The following is a 17,271-nucleotide window of genomic DNA, read 5'->3' on the forward strand; positions in this document are numbered from 1 at the left end:
CCGGAGTACCCGGAGGGAACCCACGCAGTCACGGGGAGAACATGCAAACTCCACACAGAAAGATCCCTTATTGTGTTTTAGACATTTTTTTTTTTTCTTTTTCAACATCCCCAAAACAATATTAATATCAATCAAAGTTTGGAATGTCAGGGAAAAGCCGATATTGTACATCGTCTCACAGGGATTTCATTCATTCATTTCATTCATAAAATATAGTGTTTATTTTGTTTCCCTATCGCAGAACGAACAAGTGTTGTCTTCAATTGCAAAACAACATCTTAAAAATTATTTAAAGTTATCAATCCGGGGCTTTTTTTCTTAAATTAACCCTTTGGCGTTTGGAAGAATGGAAACTTTCAAATTATGGGTATTTTCTTTTTTTTTTGTTCCAGAGAAAATACAGTAAAGAAGAAATAGTAAAGAAGTAAAAAAAAAAAGATTTACAGGAATCACAATATTTTGAACAAAAGCCTTTATAATTGCTTAAAATATTTTGTCTGTTTGCAGGTCGTACTTAATGAAACATTCAAGTAATAAAATATTTTATCAGTCAATAAGTGCATCAGCGACCAAATGCCTTTTTCAAACCATTGCTGTACAAAGATGGATTTGTTTCTCATTTTAATATAAGAACAATTCCACAGTGGAGTATTGTGTGTGATGAAGTTGTGTTTGTAAATTAGTTTCCAGTACAACAACACTTGCTGGTAGGGATGGGTACTGTTCACTTCTAATTCCATGTTTTATGTGTTATATATGTCAATATATTGTGTGTTTGTATTTTGCCAACATGGTAGAATCACATGAGAGGCAGGTTGTATCATGTTTTTCTGTCAGAAGAGCAAGGTTTTGTTTGGACGAGCAATATGTAGCTGTATTGACAAGTATGGCAAGTTCCTGTAAGCGTTGTAAGAAAAGCAAAAGGGTGCATTGCCAAAGGCGTAAAGCACATGGTATTCCCGCTCACTCTCCCATCCAAATACTAACCAGGCCTGACCGGGCTTACATTCTCAGAGCTGACCAGATCCGGCATGCTCAGTGTAGTCTGGCCGTAAACTGAGCAAATAACCTCAACATCAGATTGTTAAATGTGACAAGCTGCTTGACAGGACCTTTCTGCAATGAGCAAGGTGCTCTTTTTCTCAGCCTCTCCAACTCTTTGGACGTTTACGCCACTGCTAGCACTGAAGTGCCTTGATGGCACGTGGGTCACTGTTGGTGATACTGCAAACCTTGCTATCAATCTCAAAGCCGGTCCAAAGTAAACAAACATGTATGAGTTGAAAGTGAGAGTAGTAAAGCGGGGCTCAGTGTGACGTGAGGGTGCATCCAACACACTTACAGTCCAAAGTAAACAAACATGTATGAGTTGAAAGTGAGAGTAGTAAAGCTGGGCTCAGTGTGACGTGAGGGTGCATCCAACACACTTACAGTCCAAAGTAAACAAACATGTATGAGTTGAAAGTGAGAGTAGTAAAGCGGGGCTCAGTGTGACGTGAGGGTGCATCCAACACACTTACAGTCCAAAGTAAACAAACATGTATGAGTTGAAAGTGAGAGTAGTAAAGCTGGGCTCAGTGTGACGTGAGGGTGCATCCAACACACTTACAGTCCAAAGTAAACAAACATGTATGAGTTGAAAGTGAGAGTAGTAAAGCGGGGCTCAGTGTGACGTGAGGGTGCATCCAACACACTTACAGTCCAAAGTAAACAAACATGTATGAGTTGAAAGTGAGAGTAGTAAAGCGGGGCTCAGTGTGACGTGAGGGTGCATCCAACACACTTACAGTCCAAAGTAAACAAACATGTATGAGTTGAAAGTGAGAGTAGTAAAGCGGGGCTCAGTGTGACGTGAGGGTGCATCCAACACACTTACAGTCCAAAGTAAACAAACATGTATGAGTTGAAAGTGAGAGTAGTAAAGCGGGGCTCAGTGTGACGTGAGGGTGCATCCAACACACTTACAGTCCAAAGTAAACAAACATGTATGAGTTGAAAGTGAGAGTAGTAAAGCGGGGCTCAGTGTGACGTGAGGGTGCATCCAACACACTTACAGTCCAAAGTAAACAAACATGTATGAGTTGAAAGTGAGAGTAGTAAAGCTGGGCTCAGTGTGACGTGAGGGTGCATCCAACACACTTACAGTCCAAAGTAAACAAACATGTATGAGTTGAAAGTGAGAGTAGTAAAGCGGGGCTCAGTGTGACGTGAGGGTGCATCCAACACACTTACAGTCCAAAGTAAACAAACATGTATGAGTTGAAAGTGAGAGTAGTAAAGCGGGGCTCAGTGTGACGTGAGGGTGCATCCAACACACTTACAGTCCAAAGTAAACAAACATGTATGAGTTGAAAGTGAGAGTAGTAAAGCGGGGCTCAGTGTGACGTGAGGGTGCCCAACATCTAAGAGAACAGCCATATTGGCAACCTCAGGTGGACATGAATTAGTTAGGATGTTCAGTGACAAGCTGGGAACTGTCAAAGCTCAACTCACCAATTGCTTGAACACAAACCTCATTAATGACAATTAAGACACTTTTACATCCTCATCAAGTAAGAAGGTTTTGACCAAAAAAGAAGCTACTCTCCCGAAGTTGGAGCCAAATGCCTTGGGGACACAAGTTTAATGGTCAGTTGAGAAATCTATGGCGTCACATTAGTGCCAAAAATCCAAGCGCATAAAAACTGTTATCGCGCGCTGATTCTCCACTTCGTACACGCGCGCGACACCCATTTGCGCGCGTCTGGTGCCTTTGTGCGCGCGCGTGGCGTCCTTTTTGCTTGCGCCCGGTGTCTTTGTGCGCCGTCTTGGTTTTGGCACTTTGGGGGCGATTATGTTTAGACCGCCCCTCCTTTCTGATTGGTCAGGCGAAAATAGCTGCAGGCCAATCAGACGTATAGCAGGGCGGGTCATGGTCAATATGTATCAAGATGATACAGCTCCTGTCGACAAACACATTCTAAAAGTCCAAATTAGTGGAGTTGTGGAAAATGCCAATTGAATTTGATCTAAAAGTCTTTAAAGAAGGTAATGTCTCATCTGTTGAGAGAACATCACATAGTTAATGAAGAGTCAAGATCAATATCTCTCTTTTCATACAATCAGTCCACACATGTCAGTCAATGATGGAAATTATATTTTCAAATGTGTTTTCTTTCCTCACTTGTCTGTTTAAAAAAATATTGTTATTCATTTAATATTTGTATATGTAAATATTGAATGTATGCCACAATGGGGGACTATTAATTTTCTTTCCTCTACTTTAAGTTTACACCAGAGTCTACCTGAAGCCACTTATCTATGCGTACTTCATATCAGGACCACATGATTAGCATATGGGCCTAATTATTGATGTTATGATTGCAATGACTATTTTAGTAGAATAATGAATGACAGGTTATCACTACAACTAAGTAATATGGTTTTAATATTACTATAAAAAGTATTTACGTTTCTGCAAACAACTCAAACTATGGAAAATGAGATATCAGCCCAGATCAGTATAGATGGCAGAGTTAAAAATATGTATTTAAAAAAACAACAAAAAAAGCTAGCTCCATACATTAGGCAAATTCAATCTGAGAGATAATTGTATTAAAGACTTACTTGTTCAGCCATGAAAACCTGATTTCCTTTCTTTTTAATCCCAGGGAACTGCCATGGACCTTTCATCATAGATATGAATAAACACTCCATGTTTCTCCATCTTACCTCGGACTGCTGGTCCCCATCATTTTATTGATGTCAATGATACATGTACTATTTAATTATACACATACATACGATACTCAGACATTTATAACAAATCGAACCGTTTGGAAATTAGTTGAAAATTGAGAAAGTTATGGTTATTTAAATAGTACATGTATGGCGTCACATTAGTGCCAAAAATCCAAGCACATAAAAACTGTTGTCCCGCGCTGATTCTCCACTTCAACTCATTTCCAAACAGTTCGATTTGTTATAAATGTCAGAGTATTGTATATTTAAATAGTACATGTACCATTGACACCAATAAAATGATGGGGACCAGCAGTCCGAGGTAAAATGAAGAAACATGGAGTGTTTATTCATATCATATCATTCATTAATTTGCCTAATGTAGGGAGCTAGCTTTTTTGGTTGTTTTTTAAATACATATTTTAAACTCTGCCATCCGTACTGATCTGGGCTGATATCTCATGTTCCATAATTTGAGTTGTTTGCAGAAACGTAAATACTTTTTATAGTAATATTAAAACCATATTCATTAATTGTAGTGATAGCCTGTCATTCATTATTCTACTAAAATAGTCATTGCAATCATAACATGAATAATTAGGCCCATATCAATCAATGTTTATTTATATAGCCCTAAATCACAAATGTCTCAAAGGACTGTACAAACCACTACGACTACGACATCCTCGGAAGAACCCACAGAATGCTAATCATGTGGTCCTGATATGAAGTAGGCATAGATAAGTGGGTTCGGGTAGACTCTGGTGTAAACTTCAAGTAGATAGAGGAAAGAAAATTAATAAATTAATCACATTAACTATGTGATGTTCTCTCAACAGATGAGACATTACCTTCTTCAAAGACTTTTAGATCAAATTCAATTGACATTTTCCACAACTCCACTAAATTTGGATGATTTAGAATGTGTTTGTCGACAGGAGCTGTATTATCTTGATACATATTGACCATGACCCGCCCTGCTATACTTCAGATTGACGCTCAGCTTTTTTCGCCTGACCAATCAGAAAGGAGGGGCCGTCTAAGCATACCCGCGCCCAAAGTGCCAAAACGAAAATGCACCGCGCGCACGAAGTGGAGAATCAGCACGCGATAACAGTTTTTATGCGCTTGGATTTTTGGCACTAATGTGACGCCATACAAATAGTCAGCTACTTTTGTTGAAGTCCAATTGACAGCGAAATGAACAAGGTACACAACAGGGTATTTAAACAGGATGGTTTCAAAGGGTTTCAGGCAGGTTAAATGAAGTTTAATTGTATGCAATATTCCTAACATTCATGGTAGTAAAACATTCTTCAATGACGTGGCCTCATTTTGGTATATTTTTAATTACATCTGCGGTCCCCTCCAAGGTTTCTCATTGTCATCCCATTGGGTTGAGTTTTTTCTTGCCCTGATTTGGGATCTGAGCCAAAGACGTTGTTGGGGCTTGTGCAGCCCTTTGAGACACTTGTGATTTAGGTCAACTAAGTCAACTTAGGTCAACTAAGTCAACTTTGCTACTAAAGTGACTCAAACATCAGAGTAAGTATGTGGTGATACTAACCTTCGATAGCTCAGTTGGTAGAGCGGAGGACTGTAGTTGCTCATGCTGGAATCCTTAGGTCGCTGGTTCAAATCCGGCTCGAAGGATTACTCTTTTTTTTAAAATGATTAAATCAAGATAAACAACACAAGATACACTTACAATTAGTGCACCAACCCAAAACATCCCTCCCTCATTCTCACTCATTCATACATTACATTTCTGTGTGATGTGGTTCAAATAAGAATCCAAATAATGTCTTACATCCTGAGGATGTAAACTGTGTGTTGTTTTGGCGTAAGATATTTACGAAACACAACCTGTCTTACAGTAAGATGTTTCTTTCTGTAGGGATAGTGATGCAATGGATTATGTGTCTCACTACGGACTAGAAGATTCTAGGTTCAACTCCTAGCCAGCGTGCTGTTGTTTGTTAACTCAACTGAAACAGTATTCTGTACAATTTTAGGGGGAGTTTATTTTGCTTTTTTTTTTTTTTTTTTTTTAAATCTACTAACTGAAACATGTGTTTGTTTTCTCTTTATTATTGCGAATGTATAACCGGTAGTTGTATCTGTTCTTATACCGTTTAAACTATCTTTCTTCTAAGCAAGGTTCATCTACACTTGAAGAATTAATTATTAGCCTGCTAAGAACTTTTGAACATTTCTGAAAAATCTGCCAAATGTTTGCAATAATCATAACATTCTCGGTAATAAAACATTCTTCAGAAGCATTTTGGTACATTTTTTAGAGACCCTGACATGCTCAGTCATGGAGCGTAAGACATTCTTTTTGAGCTTCCGGGATTCAATTACCTGTTCTGCTGACCAATACTAGACTTTGAGACCCCTTGGAAAGACCTCCTTCCACCCCTCAAAAGTCACCAATAGGGCAGACCTTGGTTACATTTGAATATGTAAACCCAAGAAAATGTTTCGTAGCTGAAATAGCTCAGTTGGGAGAGCGTCAGACTGAAGTTCTGAAGGTCCCTGGTTCAATCCTGGGTTTCAGCACAACTCGGTGAGTTTCCAAATCAATTCGTTTTACTAATAATCCTTCTGTGGCTCTTACAATACTGAAATGGTCTCCCTGACCTGCCAGCCTTGCTGGTGGAATCCTAGTATCAGTAGTTACACACCTTTCCTCTCTTTTTAATTTGGACAACTGTTACGTGGTTTAACGGTGTATCGTTCCTTAAGCCAATGTTTGGTCTTTAACTGAGCCTTACATCGGGCTGTTTCAAACACAAATTTGTTGTCTTGAGGGTTTGTCTTGGACTGTATAACTTGAAACTGAGAGTAATAAAGCTGAGCTCAGTGTGAGGTGAAGGTGCATCCAACACACCTACAGCAAAATATTAACCACAACTTTTTCATACAGATACACTGTCTAACAATTTGTGTTTTAGGTATTGTGGTTAAACCTTCAGATGATCACATTAACGCTCTCCCACCTGAACTAAAGTGGATGTGAGGGATGTTTTTGAATTTCAGTTTTTCAAATGAAATAGAGAAAAAACAATCATTTTTGAAAACTATTTAAATTAAAAATAGATTCGAAAGACTGCTGCAGGGGGGCAAAGGGACATTTTTTGAGAAATGTATGGAGGTCAGCATCAGCCACTTGAACCCTCAGATTAAAAGTCTGATGCTCTGCCGACTGAGCTACCCAGGACCTTTGATGTGCTGATATGTCCAACATCTGAGATAACATCCATATTGGCAATCTCAGGTGAAAGTGAATTAGTCAGCATGTTCAGTGACAAGCTGGGAACTGTCAAAGTTCAAGCTCCCCAAGTGCTTGAACCCAAAGCTCATTTTTGACAGATAGGCCAGTTTTACATCGTCATCAACAAAGAAGGTTTTGACCAAAAAAGAAGCTCCTCTCCCAAAGTTGCCAACTCTGAGCTGCATTTAACTTGGATGCTCCCCAAAATATTGCCAGAAGCATTTTGCTTTAATTTTTAGTGGAGGTTAGCTGCAACAGGTAGAGCTGGTGAAGGCCCAGGCTGCAACAAATAGAAGGTCACTAGATTTTAAAGTCCAACATAAGCAGTCAGTAAAGCCCTGTTTTGGTAGTAAGCCTCATGTAAACTGTGTGTTCCTTTGGCCTAAGATGTTTACGATATACAACTTGTACTACAGTAAAACATTTCTTCACATAGGGCTAGTGGTGCAATGGATAACACGTCTGACTACGAAGCAGAATATTCATGGTTCAACTCCTGGGTAGCTCATTGGTTTTCGTTAATTGAACTGAAACAAAATTCAGTGCTGTTTCTTTGAGAGTGTTTTTCTCCATTTAAAATAAATACCTACTAACTGGAACATGCATTTTTTGTCTTGTTATCATTGTGAATAGATAACTGGACGTTGTATCTGTTGGTATACTCGGGACATTCAATCAGAACAAAGTGGGTGAGGAAAAAGGTGAAACAAAACAAATCTTACCTGAGCACGCCTTCCTCTTGTTAGAGTAAAAAATTGTTGGGGCTTGGTCACTAGCATTCAAAGTAGATGTGACTATTCTGTCTATGAACATGAACAGGGAAGCAAACACATTCTCAGTCTGGATGGTTTGTTACAGCCGTGATGGTATAGTGGTTAGTACTCTGTGTTGTGGCAGCTGCAATCCCAGTTCGACTCCGTGTCATGGCACTTTAGCCTTTCTTCAAGCTATACTTTTTTGATGATGATTTTTGAAAAAAGAGGTATCTTGTTCCCTCTGGTAAGTGGTTGAACAAGATGTGAAACCAACCAGGTACTCTGGTGAAATTAAGAATATCTATTTGATGTCATTACAGTATTGTCCTTGATGCATCATTTAATATGACTGATGTGTGCTTTGTGCTGTTACTTTATCACTTGGTAAAATTGTATTATAAACTCAGTCAGTCGATCTATACTTTCTTTCTTTTATTTCTTTCTTGTGTTTATTTCATTGAACATACTTACAACATAATACATCAGACAATTTCATACCATTTCACATTAAACATCATGTCCGTGAACAAGACTCCGAGGTACTTGAACTCCTCCACTTGGGGCAGGGTCTCCTCCCCAACCCGCAGATGGCACTCCACCCTTTTCCGGGCAAGAACCATGGACTCAGACTTGGAGGTGCTGAGTCTCATCCCAGTCGCTTCACATTCGGCTGCGAACCGATCCAGTGAGAGCTGAAGATCCTGGCCAGATGAAGCCCTCAGGACCACATCATCTGCAAAAAGCAGGAACCTAATCCTGCAGTCACCAAACCCGATCCCCTCAACGCCCTGACTGTGCCTCGAAATTCTGTCCATAAAAATCATTGACTTGAATCCTGGAAGTCAGAATGAAAGTCTGATGTTCTTACGACGGAACAATTAAGGGTTTCTTCACAACACGTAAAAATAAATAAAAATGAAGCAAGATGCTTCTGGCAACATTTTACTTGCATATTTGACCCCGTTCTTGGAAATACTGGTAGATTTGATTGAAATGTGTTGCTTTCTTGAAACAGAGCCAGTTCAAAGCAATGTTCTCAAATGTTTAGCAGGGTTAAGGTCCAGTCTCTGGAACGGACATTCCAGAAACCTGCCTGAAACCCTTTGAAAACAGTTTTTATGTGTGTTTAATATTGTTGTCTTGTTGGAAAAGCTGCTTGTGTACAAAGATCAGCCTTTTCACTCTTGATTGGAGGTGAGGCAAAGTCTCATCTGACCAGTAAACTTTTCTCCCAAAACTGCTTTGGGTTCAAGCACTTGGTGGGCTTGAGGTTTGACAGTTTCCACTCTGTCACTAAACATGCTTCCATCCATCCATTTTCTACTGTTTATCCCTTAAAACTGGACAATTCAAGGCATGAGCCGACTACAGCAGTGATGAACAAACAATATGAAAGTAGGTTTGAGGTTCTCGGTCACATGACTGAAGCTACTGACAATTGAAATGTTCTTAGTGAGCCAATGACAAGTACTTTATTGACGGTCCCTTAAACTAAAGCACTTGTCAGCAGGGACTGACAGACGTGGCATGAGTTTTCAAACAGTCAGCCTGGCTGGATGTTGAATGTCTGTTGAATATCCAACTTGGAACTCATTTGACCTCTGTTTGGCATTTGGAGATCACTCCAGCAGCACTGAGAGCAGTCTGAGTCAAACTACCTTTAGATAAATGTTACAATTGTCAATGCCAACAAAGAAATGGACTCAAAAAACGCTATAAAAGTTATGTTAGCTTGATGCTAATATACATTGGCTTTGCTATTGACATGCTACTGATTAGCATTAGCAATTTCTCATGACGTTAACACCCACCAAATGAGTTAATTAAAACTATAACTAAGATGAATGTTAGTATCAGACAGCTGGTGCATAATAAATCCAATATATACAGTATTAACACTTTTTTGGGCGCAACAAAAAACATTATGAATTTACACTACAGCCATTTAGCGTACTGGACTTGCAAATGTAAATAAAGCTACATGTAAATGATGATATGAAAACAAAAAAAACAAAAAAACAAAGGGTAACGAAAGGACCGCAATTATCAATAATAATCTTATTTTTAAACTTTGCAATATAAATTTATCACAATCAAAATGATTAACACACACAAAAGTACCAAAAAGTCGTACTGTTGAGGCTTGGTATTGATTTGGAGGTAGTGGAATGTGTTCCGAATCAGTTGAAATGTGAACAGTACCCATCCCTACCAGCAAGTGTTGTTGTATTGGAAACTAATTTACAAACACAACTTCATCACACACAACACTCCACTATGGAATTGTTCTTATATTAAAATGAGAAACAAATCCATCTCTGAACAGCAATGGTTTGAAAAAGGCATTTGGTCACTGATGTACTTATTGACTGATAAAAAATAGTTTATTATTTGAAGATTTCATTAAGTACAACCTGGAACAAGAAAAAAACTCATAACTTAAAATGTTCCATTCTTTCTAAGGCAAAAGACTTAATTTAAGAAAAAAAAAGACGGAATTGACCACTTAAAGTAATATTTTGGATGTTGTTTTGCAATTGAAGACAACACTTGTTCGATCTGTGATTGGGAAACACAATAAACAGTTTATTTTAAGAATGTATGCAAAGTAAATCTCTGTGGGATGATGTACAATATTGGCTTTTGTCTGACACTCCAAACTTTGACTGATATTGATGTTGTTTTGGGGATGTTAAAAAAGAACATAAAAAACAGTAAAACAAATGTTTAAAACACAATATATATAATACATCCACAAATGTAAGTTTGTAAAAACAAAACCATCATTTCACAAAAAAAAAATTCTGCCATTTTCTCTCACTTTTATACTGCATAAAGGTCTGGGGACATACATATAAAACAATCACAACACAATCATCATAATACAGAGTAATGACGATAATGAATAAAAATGATTGTAGAGACCCAACAAATGGTTTAAAAAGACACATTTTAAAATTGTATGAAAGACAACTGTTTAAATGATGTATAAAGTAAATAATAATATGCTTCCTGAAGTGGTCCAGAAGATGTTTCAGATGTGAACCAGTACATATGTATATCATATAAAGGTGATAATCTATGGGATTATTAACAATTACAAATACAATATTTCATATAAAATTGTATGATGAATATACAGGATATATATAATTATATATATATAAATATATATATATATATATATATATATATATGTGTGTGTGTGTGTGTGTGTGTGTGTGTATACATGCACACAAAATGTTTATTGCATGTAAAATATGTATTGTACTGTTTACTATCTAATCTACTCAAATTGTTCTGTCCATTTTTTAATAAAAGTACACAATGGTGCATATTAATGAATGTACTTGACTGATAAAATCATTCATATAAAATATCTAATCTATAAATGTGGAAGCATATTAAACAGATTGTTAGACAAACAACAATGTCACACATGTTATATGTGCTGGTGTTGTTAGAAAGTCAAAATGAAAGTCTGGACAGTTTATTTCAAATCCTGCGGTTTCATTTGCTGCTGCTGTTCTCACCAGCACACTTGTGTTTCTTACACTGGTACTTAGAAGACAATCTTTCACCACACACACTGCAACTCAACACTTTCTCTCCTGGGTGTCTTCTCATGTGTACTAAAAGGTTTGATCCTTCACAAAAGCTTCTGTTACAGATTGAACAGGAATGGGACTTCTCTCCAGTGTGTGTTCTAGTGTGTACTTTCAAACACCAGTTTTCTGTAAAACCTTTACCACAGATTGACCGGGAAAACGGTTTTTCACCAGTGTGTGTTCTCATGTGCACTTTCAACCATTGACTTTCTGTAAAACCTTTACCACAGATTGAACAGACAAAAGGTTTTTCACCAGTGTGTGTTCTCATGTGTACTTTTAAAAGGGGACTTTGTACAAAACCTTTACCACATTCTGAGCAAGAAAAAGGTTTTTCACCAGTGTGTGTTCTCATGTGTACTTTCAAATGTTTACTTTGAACAAAATCTTTACCACATTCTGAGCAAGAAAAAGGTTTTTCACCAGTGTGTGTTCTCATGTGTCTTTTCAAATTTTGACTTTCTGTAAAACCTTTACCACAGGTTGTACAGGAAAAAGGTTTTTCACCAGTGTGTGTTCTCATGTGTACTTTCAAATGTTTACTTTGAACAAAATCTTTACCACATTCTGAGCAAGAAAAAGGTTTTTCACCAGTGTGTGTTCTCATGTGTACTTTCAAATGTTTACTTTGAACAAAATATTTACCACATTCTGAGCAAGAAAAAGGTTTTTCACCAGTGTGTGTTCTCATGTGTCTTTTCAAATTTTGACTTTCTGTAAAACCTTTACCACAGGTTGTACAGGAAAAAGGTTTTTCACCAGTGTGTGTTCTCATGTGTATTTTCACATCTGTACTTTGTGTAAAACCTTTACCACAGGTTGAACAGACAAAATGTTTTTTACCACTGTGTATTCTCATGTGCAATTTCAAACTCCAACTTTGTGTAAAACCATTACCACATATTGAACAGATAAAAGGTTTTTCTCCAGTGTGTGTTCTCATGTGTCTTTTCAGACGACAATGGTATTTAAAGGTTTTGTGACAGTGAGAAGATGTGAAGTGAGTGTTGTCAGTGTGACATGTCTTATCATCTTTAGAGTCTTCATCATCAGTGTCAGGAGAGTGTGACGTTGTGTCCTCACTATCTGATAGTGGAGCTAAGAGCTTGTCTGCTTGTGATCCTCCACAGTGGTCTCCATCAGCTTCTGTTGTCATGTGTTGTGTTGAGCTGCTGCTTGGAGGCTCCCCCCCTCCCCTCTCCTCACTTTCACCTTTCACCTCATCACCTTCACTCTTCACAGGGACACCAGTCACTGGCATCTTGGTGACATCAACCTCCTCCAGTCCTTCAAGATGCTCTCCCTGCTGATTGATGCTGTGTTCTTCCTCTTCCTCTTTATTGTGAGGGGTCAGTGGGTCCTCCTCTTCTTCCTTAATGTGTGGGCTCTGTGGATCCACCGCTTCCTCTTTAAACTGGGGGATTAGTGGGTTTTCCTCTTCCTTTTTAAAATGGGAGATCTGAAGGTATTCCTCTTCCTTCTTAATGTGGGAGGGCTGTGGCTCCTCCGTCTGCATCCTGAAGCTCCACTTCTGTTGCTGAGGGTGAAGATGTTCTTCACAGACGTCTGCAAGACAAACACAGCATCTCTGCTCAGTCACACAATGCGTTCAGTACTTTTACATCCACTTAGGAAAAACAAGTTATCGTATGAACTGTCTTGAAATCTCAGTGACGCAGAAAAACGCTGCTCTTACAACATTATTCACAGGAAAAGAAAAACAAACCAGGTTGATTGATTGATTGATTAATTGATACTTTTATTAGTAGATTGCACAGCACAGTACATATTCCGTACAATTGACCACTAAATGGTAACACCCGAATAAGTTTTTCAACTTGTTTAAGTCGGGGTCCACGTTAATCAATTCATGGACAGAACTTTTTCATATGGATAGACAACATAGTTTAAAGGGATTTTGTAATATATTATTTCACATATAAATATTAACAGAACAATTTTAAAACAGACTACACAGGCTCCTAATTTAGTTGCTGAAATATGCAGTAAAATATTAAATGATAAATAATGATAAATGGGTAGAGGTGCAACGGTACGTGTATTTGTATTGAACCGTTTTGGTACGGAGGTTTCGGTTCGGTTCGGAGGTGAACCGATCCGACACGGACATATAAGTAGTGCCGCACGTTGTGTAAATAATGCACACCGAGGCACCATGAATTGATTTACGTGGACCCCGACTTAAACAAGTTGAAAAACTTATTCGGGTGTTGTACAGAATATGTACTGTACTGTGCAATCTACTAATAAAAGTTTCAATCAATCAAAAAAACAACAACACACGGCATGCTAGCAACGACTGGGATATGATAGACTGACCACACCTCCTCTTTTCACGAGATATGTCCTCTTTATGGAGATGTCCAGGTGGAGTTTCTTAAATGCCTCGAATGTCCGGCATTTTAAGTTATGGTTGCGTGTATTTTCAATGTACGTTCAGGGTTAAGAAGGGGTTAAAAACAAAACAAAAAGTGGTGCACGCAGCAGCATTCGTGAGGGAGGGCCAGAGAGAGCGAGAGAGTTATGATAAACGCGCATGCGTCGCCAGGCTCTGATTTTTATCCTTTGATTAATCAGATTTAATTTTTTATTATCTATAGCAGGGGTGTCAAAAGTGTGCCCTGGAGGCCATTTGCGGTACACAGCTAATGTTTTAAAGGCCCACAGCACATTCTAAAAATACTATTAAAATAAACAAAAACATAAACAAAAGTGAAATAAAAGAGCTTAAAGGCTAAATGTAATTTAGAAAAAGTTGCAACGTTGACTAATAAAACTAAGCTGTTTTTTTTCTTTCAAACTGTCATTGCTTAAAACATAATATTGAATCAAAATCTATTTTATTATGAATTATATCCAAGTTTCCCAATACTTCACATCAAATATTCCACTAAGAAAAATATTTTTGGTGGAAGATTTAGCAAATGTGTTAAATAAATAATTAAAAAATGTATATTTTGTTTTTTTCTTACTGTACCGAAAATGAACCGAACCGTGACCTCTGAACCGAGGTACGTACCGAACCGAAATTTTTGTGTACTGTTACACCTCTATAAATGGGTTTTACTTATATAGCGCTTTTCTACCTTCAAGGTACTCAAAGCGCTTTGACACTACTTCCACATTTACCCATTCACACACACATTCACACACTGATGGAAGGAGCTGCCATGCAAGGTGCTAACCAGCACCCATCAGGAGCAAGGGTGAAGTGTCTTGCTCAGGACACAATGGACGTGACGAGGTTAGTACTAGGTGGGGATTGAACCAGGGACCCTCGAGTTGCGCACGGCCACTCTCCCACTGTGCCACGCCGTCCCTATTATTACATTATTCCCAGGATTATTTTCTCAAATAAAGTAACCAGATATTAACAGTAAATAAACAAGTACATTAATAATAATTGTTTTGACAAAATAATACAATTAGAAATGACACACTATGTTACTGCATATGTCAGCTGCCAAATTAAGAGCCTTTGTAAACAGTTTTGAAATTCTTCTATCATCAATCATATACCAAATGATGTATCGTGACATATATTGTTATTAGGATATAGATTTGAGGTCATATCACTCATACCAAACATTGGTTCGCCGAGTCATTTTGTTTAGCCCACCAAATATATTTATTTTTTTATAATCTTCAGATGTGTGTGTATTAAGGGTGTAACGGTACGTGTATTTGTATTGAACCGTTTCGGTACGGGGGTTTGGGTTCGGTCCGGTGGTGTATCGAACAAGTTTCCACACGGACATATTAAGTAGAGCACCACACGTTGTGTCAACAATGTACACTGAGGCACAACACACGGCATGCTAGCAATGACCGGGCTACTACAAAGTGTAAAATCCAGAGCTGAAAGACACTCCTGCCTCGTTAAGATCTCCCGTTTGGGAACACTTGGGCTACGCAGTGCGATACAACAATGGATAACATGGCTTCAACGAAGAGAAAGACGAACAAACGCAGCTCCCACTGCATTCAAGCAGCTTCTACTCTGCGACTCAGGCAGGGCTAAAGCAATAACAAATGCCGTTGGTGTTTTTACAGCAGCAGATTTAAGACCATATTGCATTAAAAACTAGATTTTGACACACTTCTATGGTGGAGAAACAATGAGCCCATTTATCCTCTTACTGCCAAGTTAGCCAGGCACTACCTTGCCATACCTGCTACCTCCGTGTCCAGCGAAAGGGTATTTTTCACAGTTGGGGACATTGTAACTGCAAGCAGGTTTGCTCTTTCTGCAGACAATGTGGATAAACTGATTTTTCTGGCAGAAAACATGAAAATTGAGTGAAAGTCATCAGGGTTATAGGGTGGGGAGGGCTGAAGAAAAGTTAATCTGAGGCTGAGTTGACTTTAAACTGTTTAATGTTGCACTTTTTGTATGTAGAAGTAAAGTTTTGTCATTGTATTTAATCTGAGCAACAACTTGAAGCAGTTTAATGTTGCACTTTATACGTGAAAATGTTGCACTTTATATGTAGAAAGGTTTTGTGTATATATATATATATATATATATATATATATATGTATATGTATATCTTTATATATATATATATATATATATATATATATATATATATATATATATATATATATATATATATATATATATGTATATCTGTCCAGAGTCAGAACCTGGGGTGGACCGCTCAACTGTGCAACGGTTGGGGACATTTCTGCGTTACTGACCTGTCTGCGCTCGGGATGGTCTCTGGCTGGCCCCACTATGGACTGGACTCTCACTATTATGTTAGAAACTGGCTGGCCTTGGAACGCCTCGGGATCCCCTAGAAAGAGCTGTATGACGTGGCTGGGGAAAGGAAAGGCTGGGCTTCCCTACTTAGGCTGCTGGCCCCGCGACCCGACCTCAGATAAGCAGAAGAAGATAGATGGATGGATGTGTAACACAATTTGATGTTTCTAGAAAACAGCGTCCAGTAGTTGATGTTGTCGCTCCTTCTCCTCTTTTGTTGAACAAAGTTCCTCCTCTTATTCTGTTGTCGTTTTTTTTTTTTTTTTACATCACAAATATTTCTTCAACGGCAGCAGTTAGTCGCTGAGTCACCAACACTCACATCATTTGTAACGTAGACATGTTCACACAATAAAAACACTTTACACTTACATTGGATCTCTGCTTTGATGTGTCGATCACTTCCGCCTCTCTTTGTTAGCAGCTAACAAGCTAAGCTAACCAGCAGGCTAGGCTAGCACGTCAAAGTGCACTCAGACTAATGTATCCGCATACAAACAATTAATAACGACGTTTACTCTGTTAAACGACGCACATGTGCACATGTACGTTGTAATTAAGACCTAGAAACCATAATAACCAAAACAACGTATTCTCCGCCAGACGCCATCTTGTTTTGTGCTTCCTCCTGTGTGACGTCATCGAGGTGTTCTCAACCGCGGAACAAATGTTGGCCCAGCACGTGTTTCACTGGGACAATAGTGAGTGGTGCACACTTCCTTCAAACACGTGTTTCACTGGGACAATAGTGAGTGTTGCACACTTCCTTCGCCCGGCCACAGAAGACAAAAAAGAGTTGCTGGTGTAACAATAGGAAGAATATATTCCACTCCTCTCTTGTACACGCGGCTTATGAGGTAATATACATGATATATTTTCATATTATTTATCTTATTTACCTCATATGTTGTTCGAAGCTAACGTGCTAGCTTTAGCCCGCTAGCAGGCCTTTGTAGCAAATGCGAGCGTTTTTCTTGAGGAGTGTATTTTATATGTTCTCTATGAGAATTATATTGACTTATTTAATACTTTAACTGTTTTTTGTTGTATATTACAGTCACGCTTAACATCATTAAATATTTGTTACTAGAAAGAAACGAACGTCTTGTAATTTAAGTCTGGAAT

At 38.3% G+C, this 17,271-nt stretch overlaps 1 protein-coding gene and 2 non-coding genes across 4 annotated transcripts; 2 read left to right on the plus strand and 1 right to left on the minus strand.

The window, feature by feature from the left end:
- The first annotated feature begins 5,286 nt into the window (after positions 1 to 5,286).
- trnay-gua (transfer RNA tyrosine (anticodon GUA)) lies at positions 5,287 to 5,373 on the plus strand. The gene is given in 2 exon segments: positions 5,287 to 5,323; positions 5,338 to 5,373. It is a non-coding gene; the product is annotated as a tRNA-Tyr (tRNA).
- Positions 5,374 to 6,209: 836 nt separating this feature from the next.
- On the plus strand, positions 6,210 to 6,282 carry trnaf-gaa (transfer RNA phenylalanine (anticodon GAA)). The gene has a single exon. It is a non-coding gene; the product is annotated as a tRNA-Phe (tRNA).
- Positions 6,283 to 10,314: 4,032 nt separating this feature from the next.
- Positions 10,315 to 16,781, minus strand: LOC133537320 (gastrula zinc finger protein XlCGF57.1-like). Of its 2 annotated transcripts, XM_061878353.1 has the most exons (3): positions 16,519 to 16,781; positions 16,083 to 16,259; positions 10,315 to 12,926 (listed from the first exon to the last, which is right to left on the minus strand). In XM_061878353.1, exon 3 carries the CDS (start codon positions 12,874 to 12,876, stop codon positions 11,263 to 11,265), a length of 1,614 nt encoding a protein of 537 aa, XP_061734337.1. In that variant the 5' UTR covers positions 12,877 to 12,926; positions 16,083 to 16,259; positions 16,519 to 16,781; the 3' UTR covers positions 10,315 to 11,262. The 2 variants fall into 2 exon arrangements, with proteins under 2 accessions (XP_061734337.1, XP_061734336.1); XM_061878352.1 differs by lacking the exon at positions 16,083 to 16,259 and having other exon boundaries at positions 16,519 to 16,780.
- Between the last annotated feature and the right edge of the window lie 490 nt (positions 16,782 to 17,271).

This window comes from Nerophis ophidion, linkage group LG18 (assembly GCF_033978795.1).
Source record: "Nerophis ophidion isolate RoL-2023_Sa linkage group LG18, RoL_Noph_v1.0, whole genome shotgun sequence".
Lineage (NCBI taxonomy): Eukaryota > Metazoa > Chordata > Actinopteri > Syngnathiformes > Syngnathidae > Nerophis > Nerophis ophidion.

Bases quoted from the DNA above. Each gene is read 5' to 3' on its own strand.
- LOC133537320 (XM_061878353.1), bottom strand. From the start codon at position 12,876: ATGCAGACGGAGGAGCCACAGCCCTCCCACATTAAGAAGGAAGAGGAA.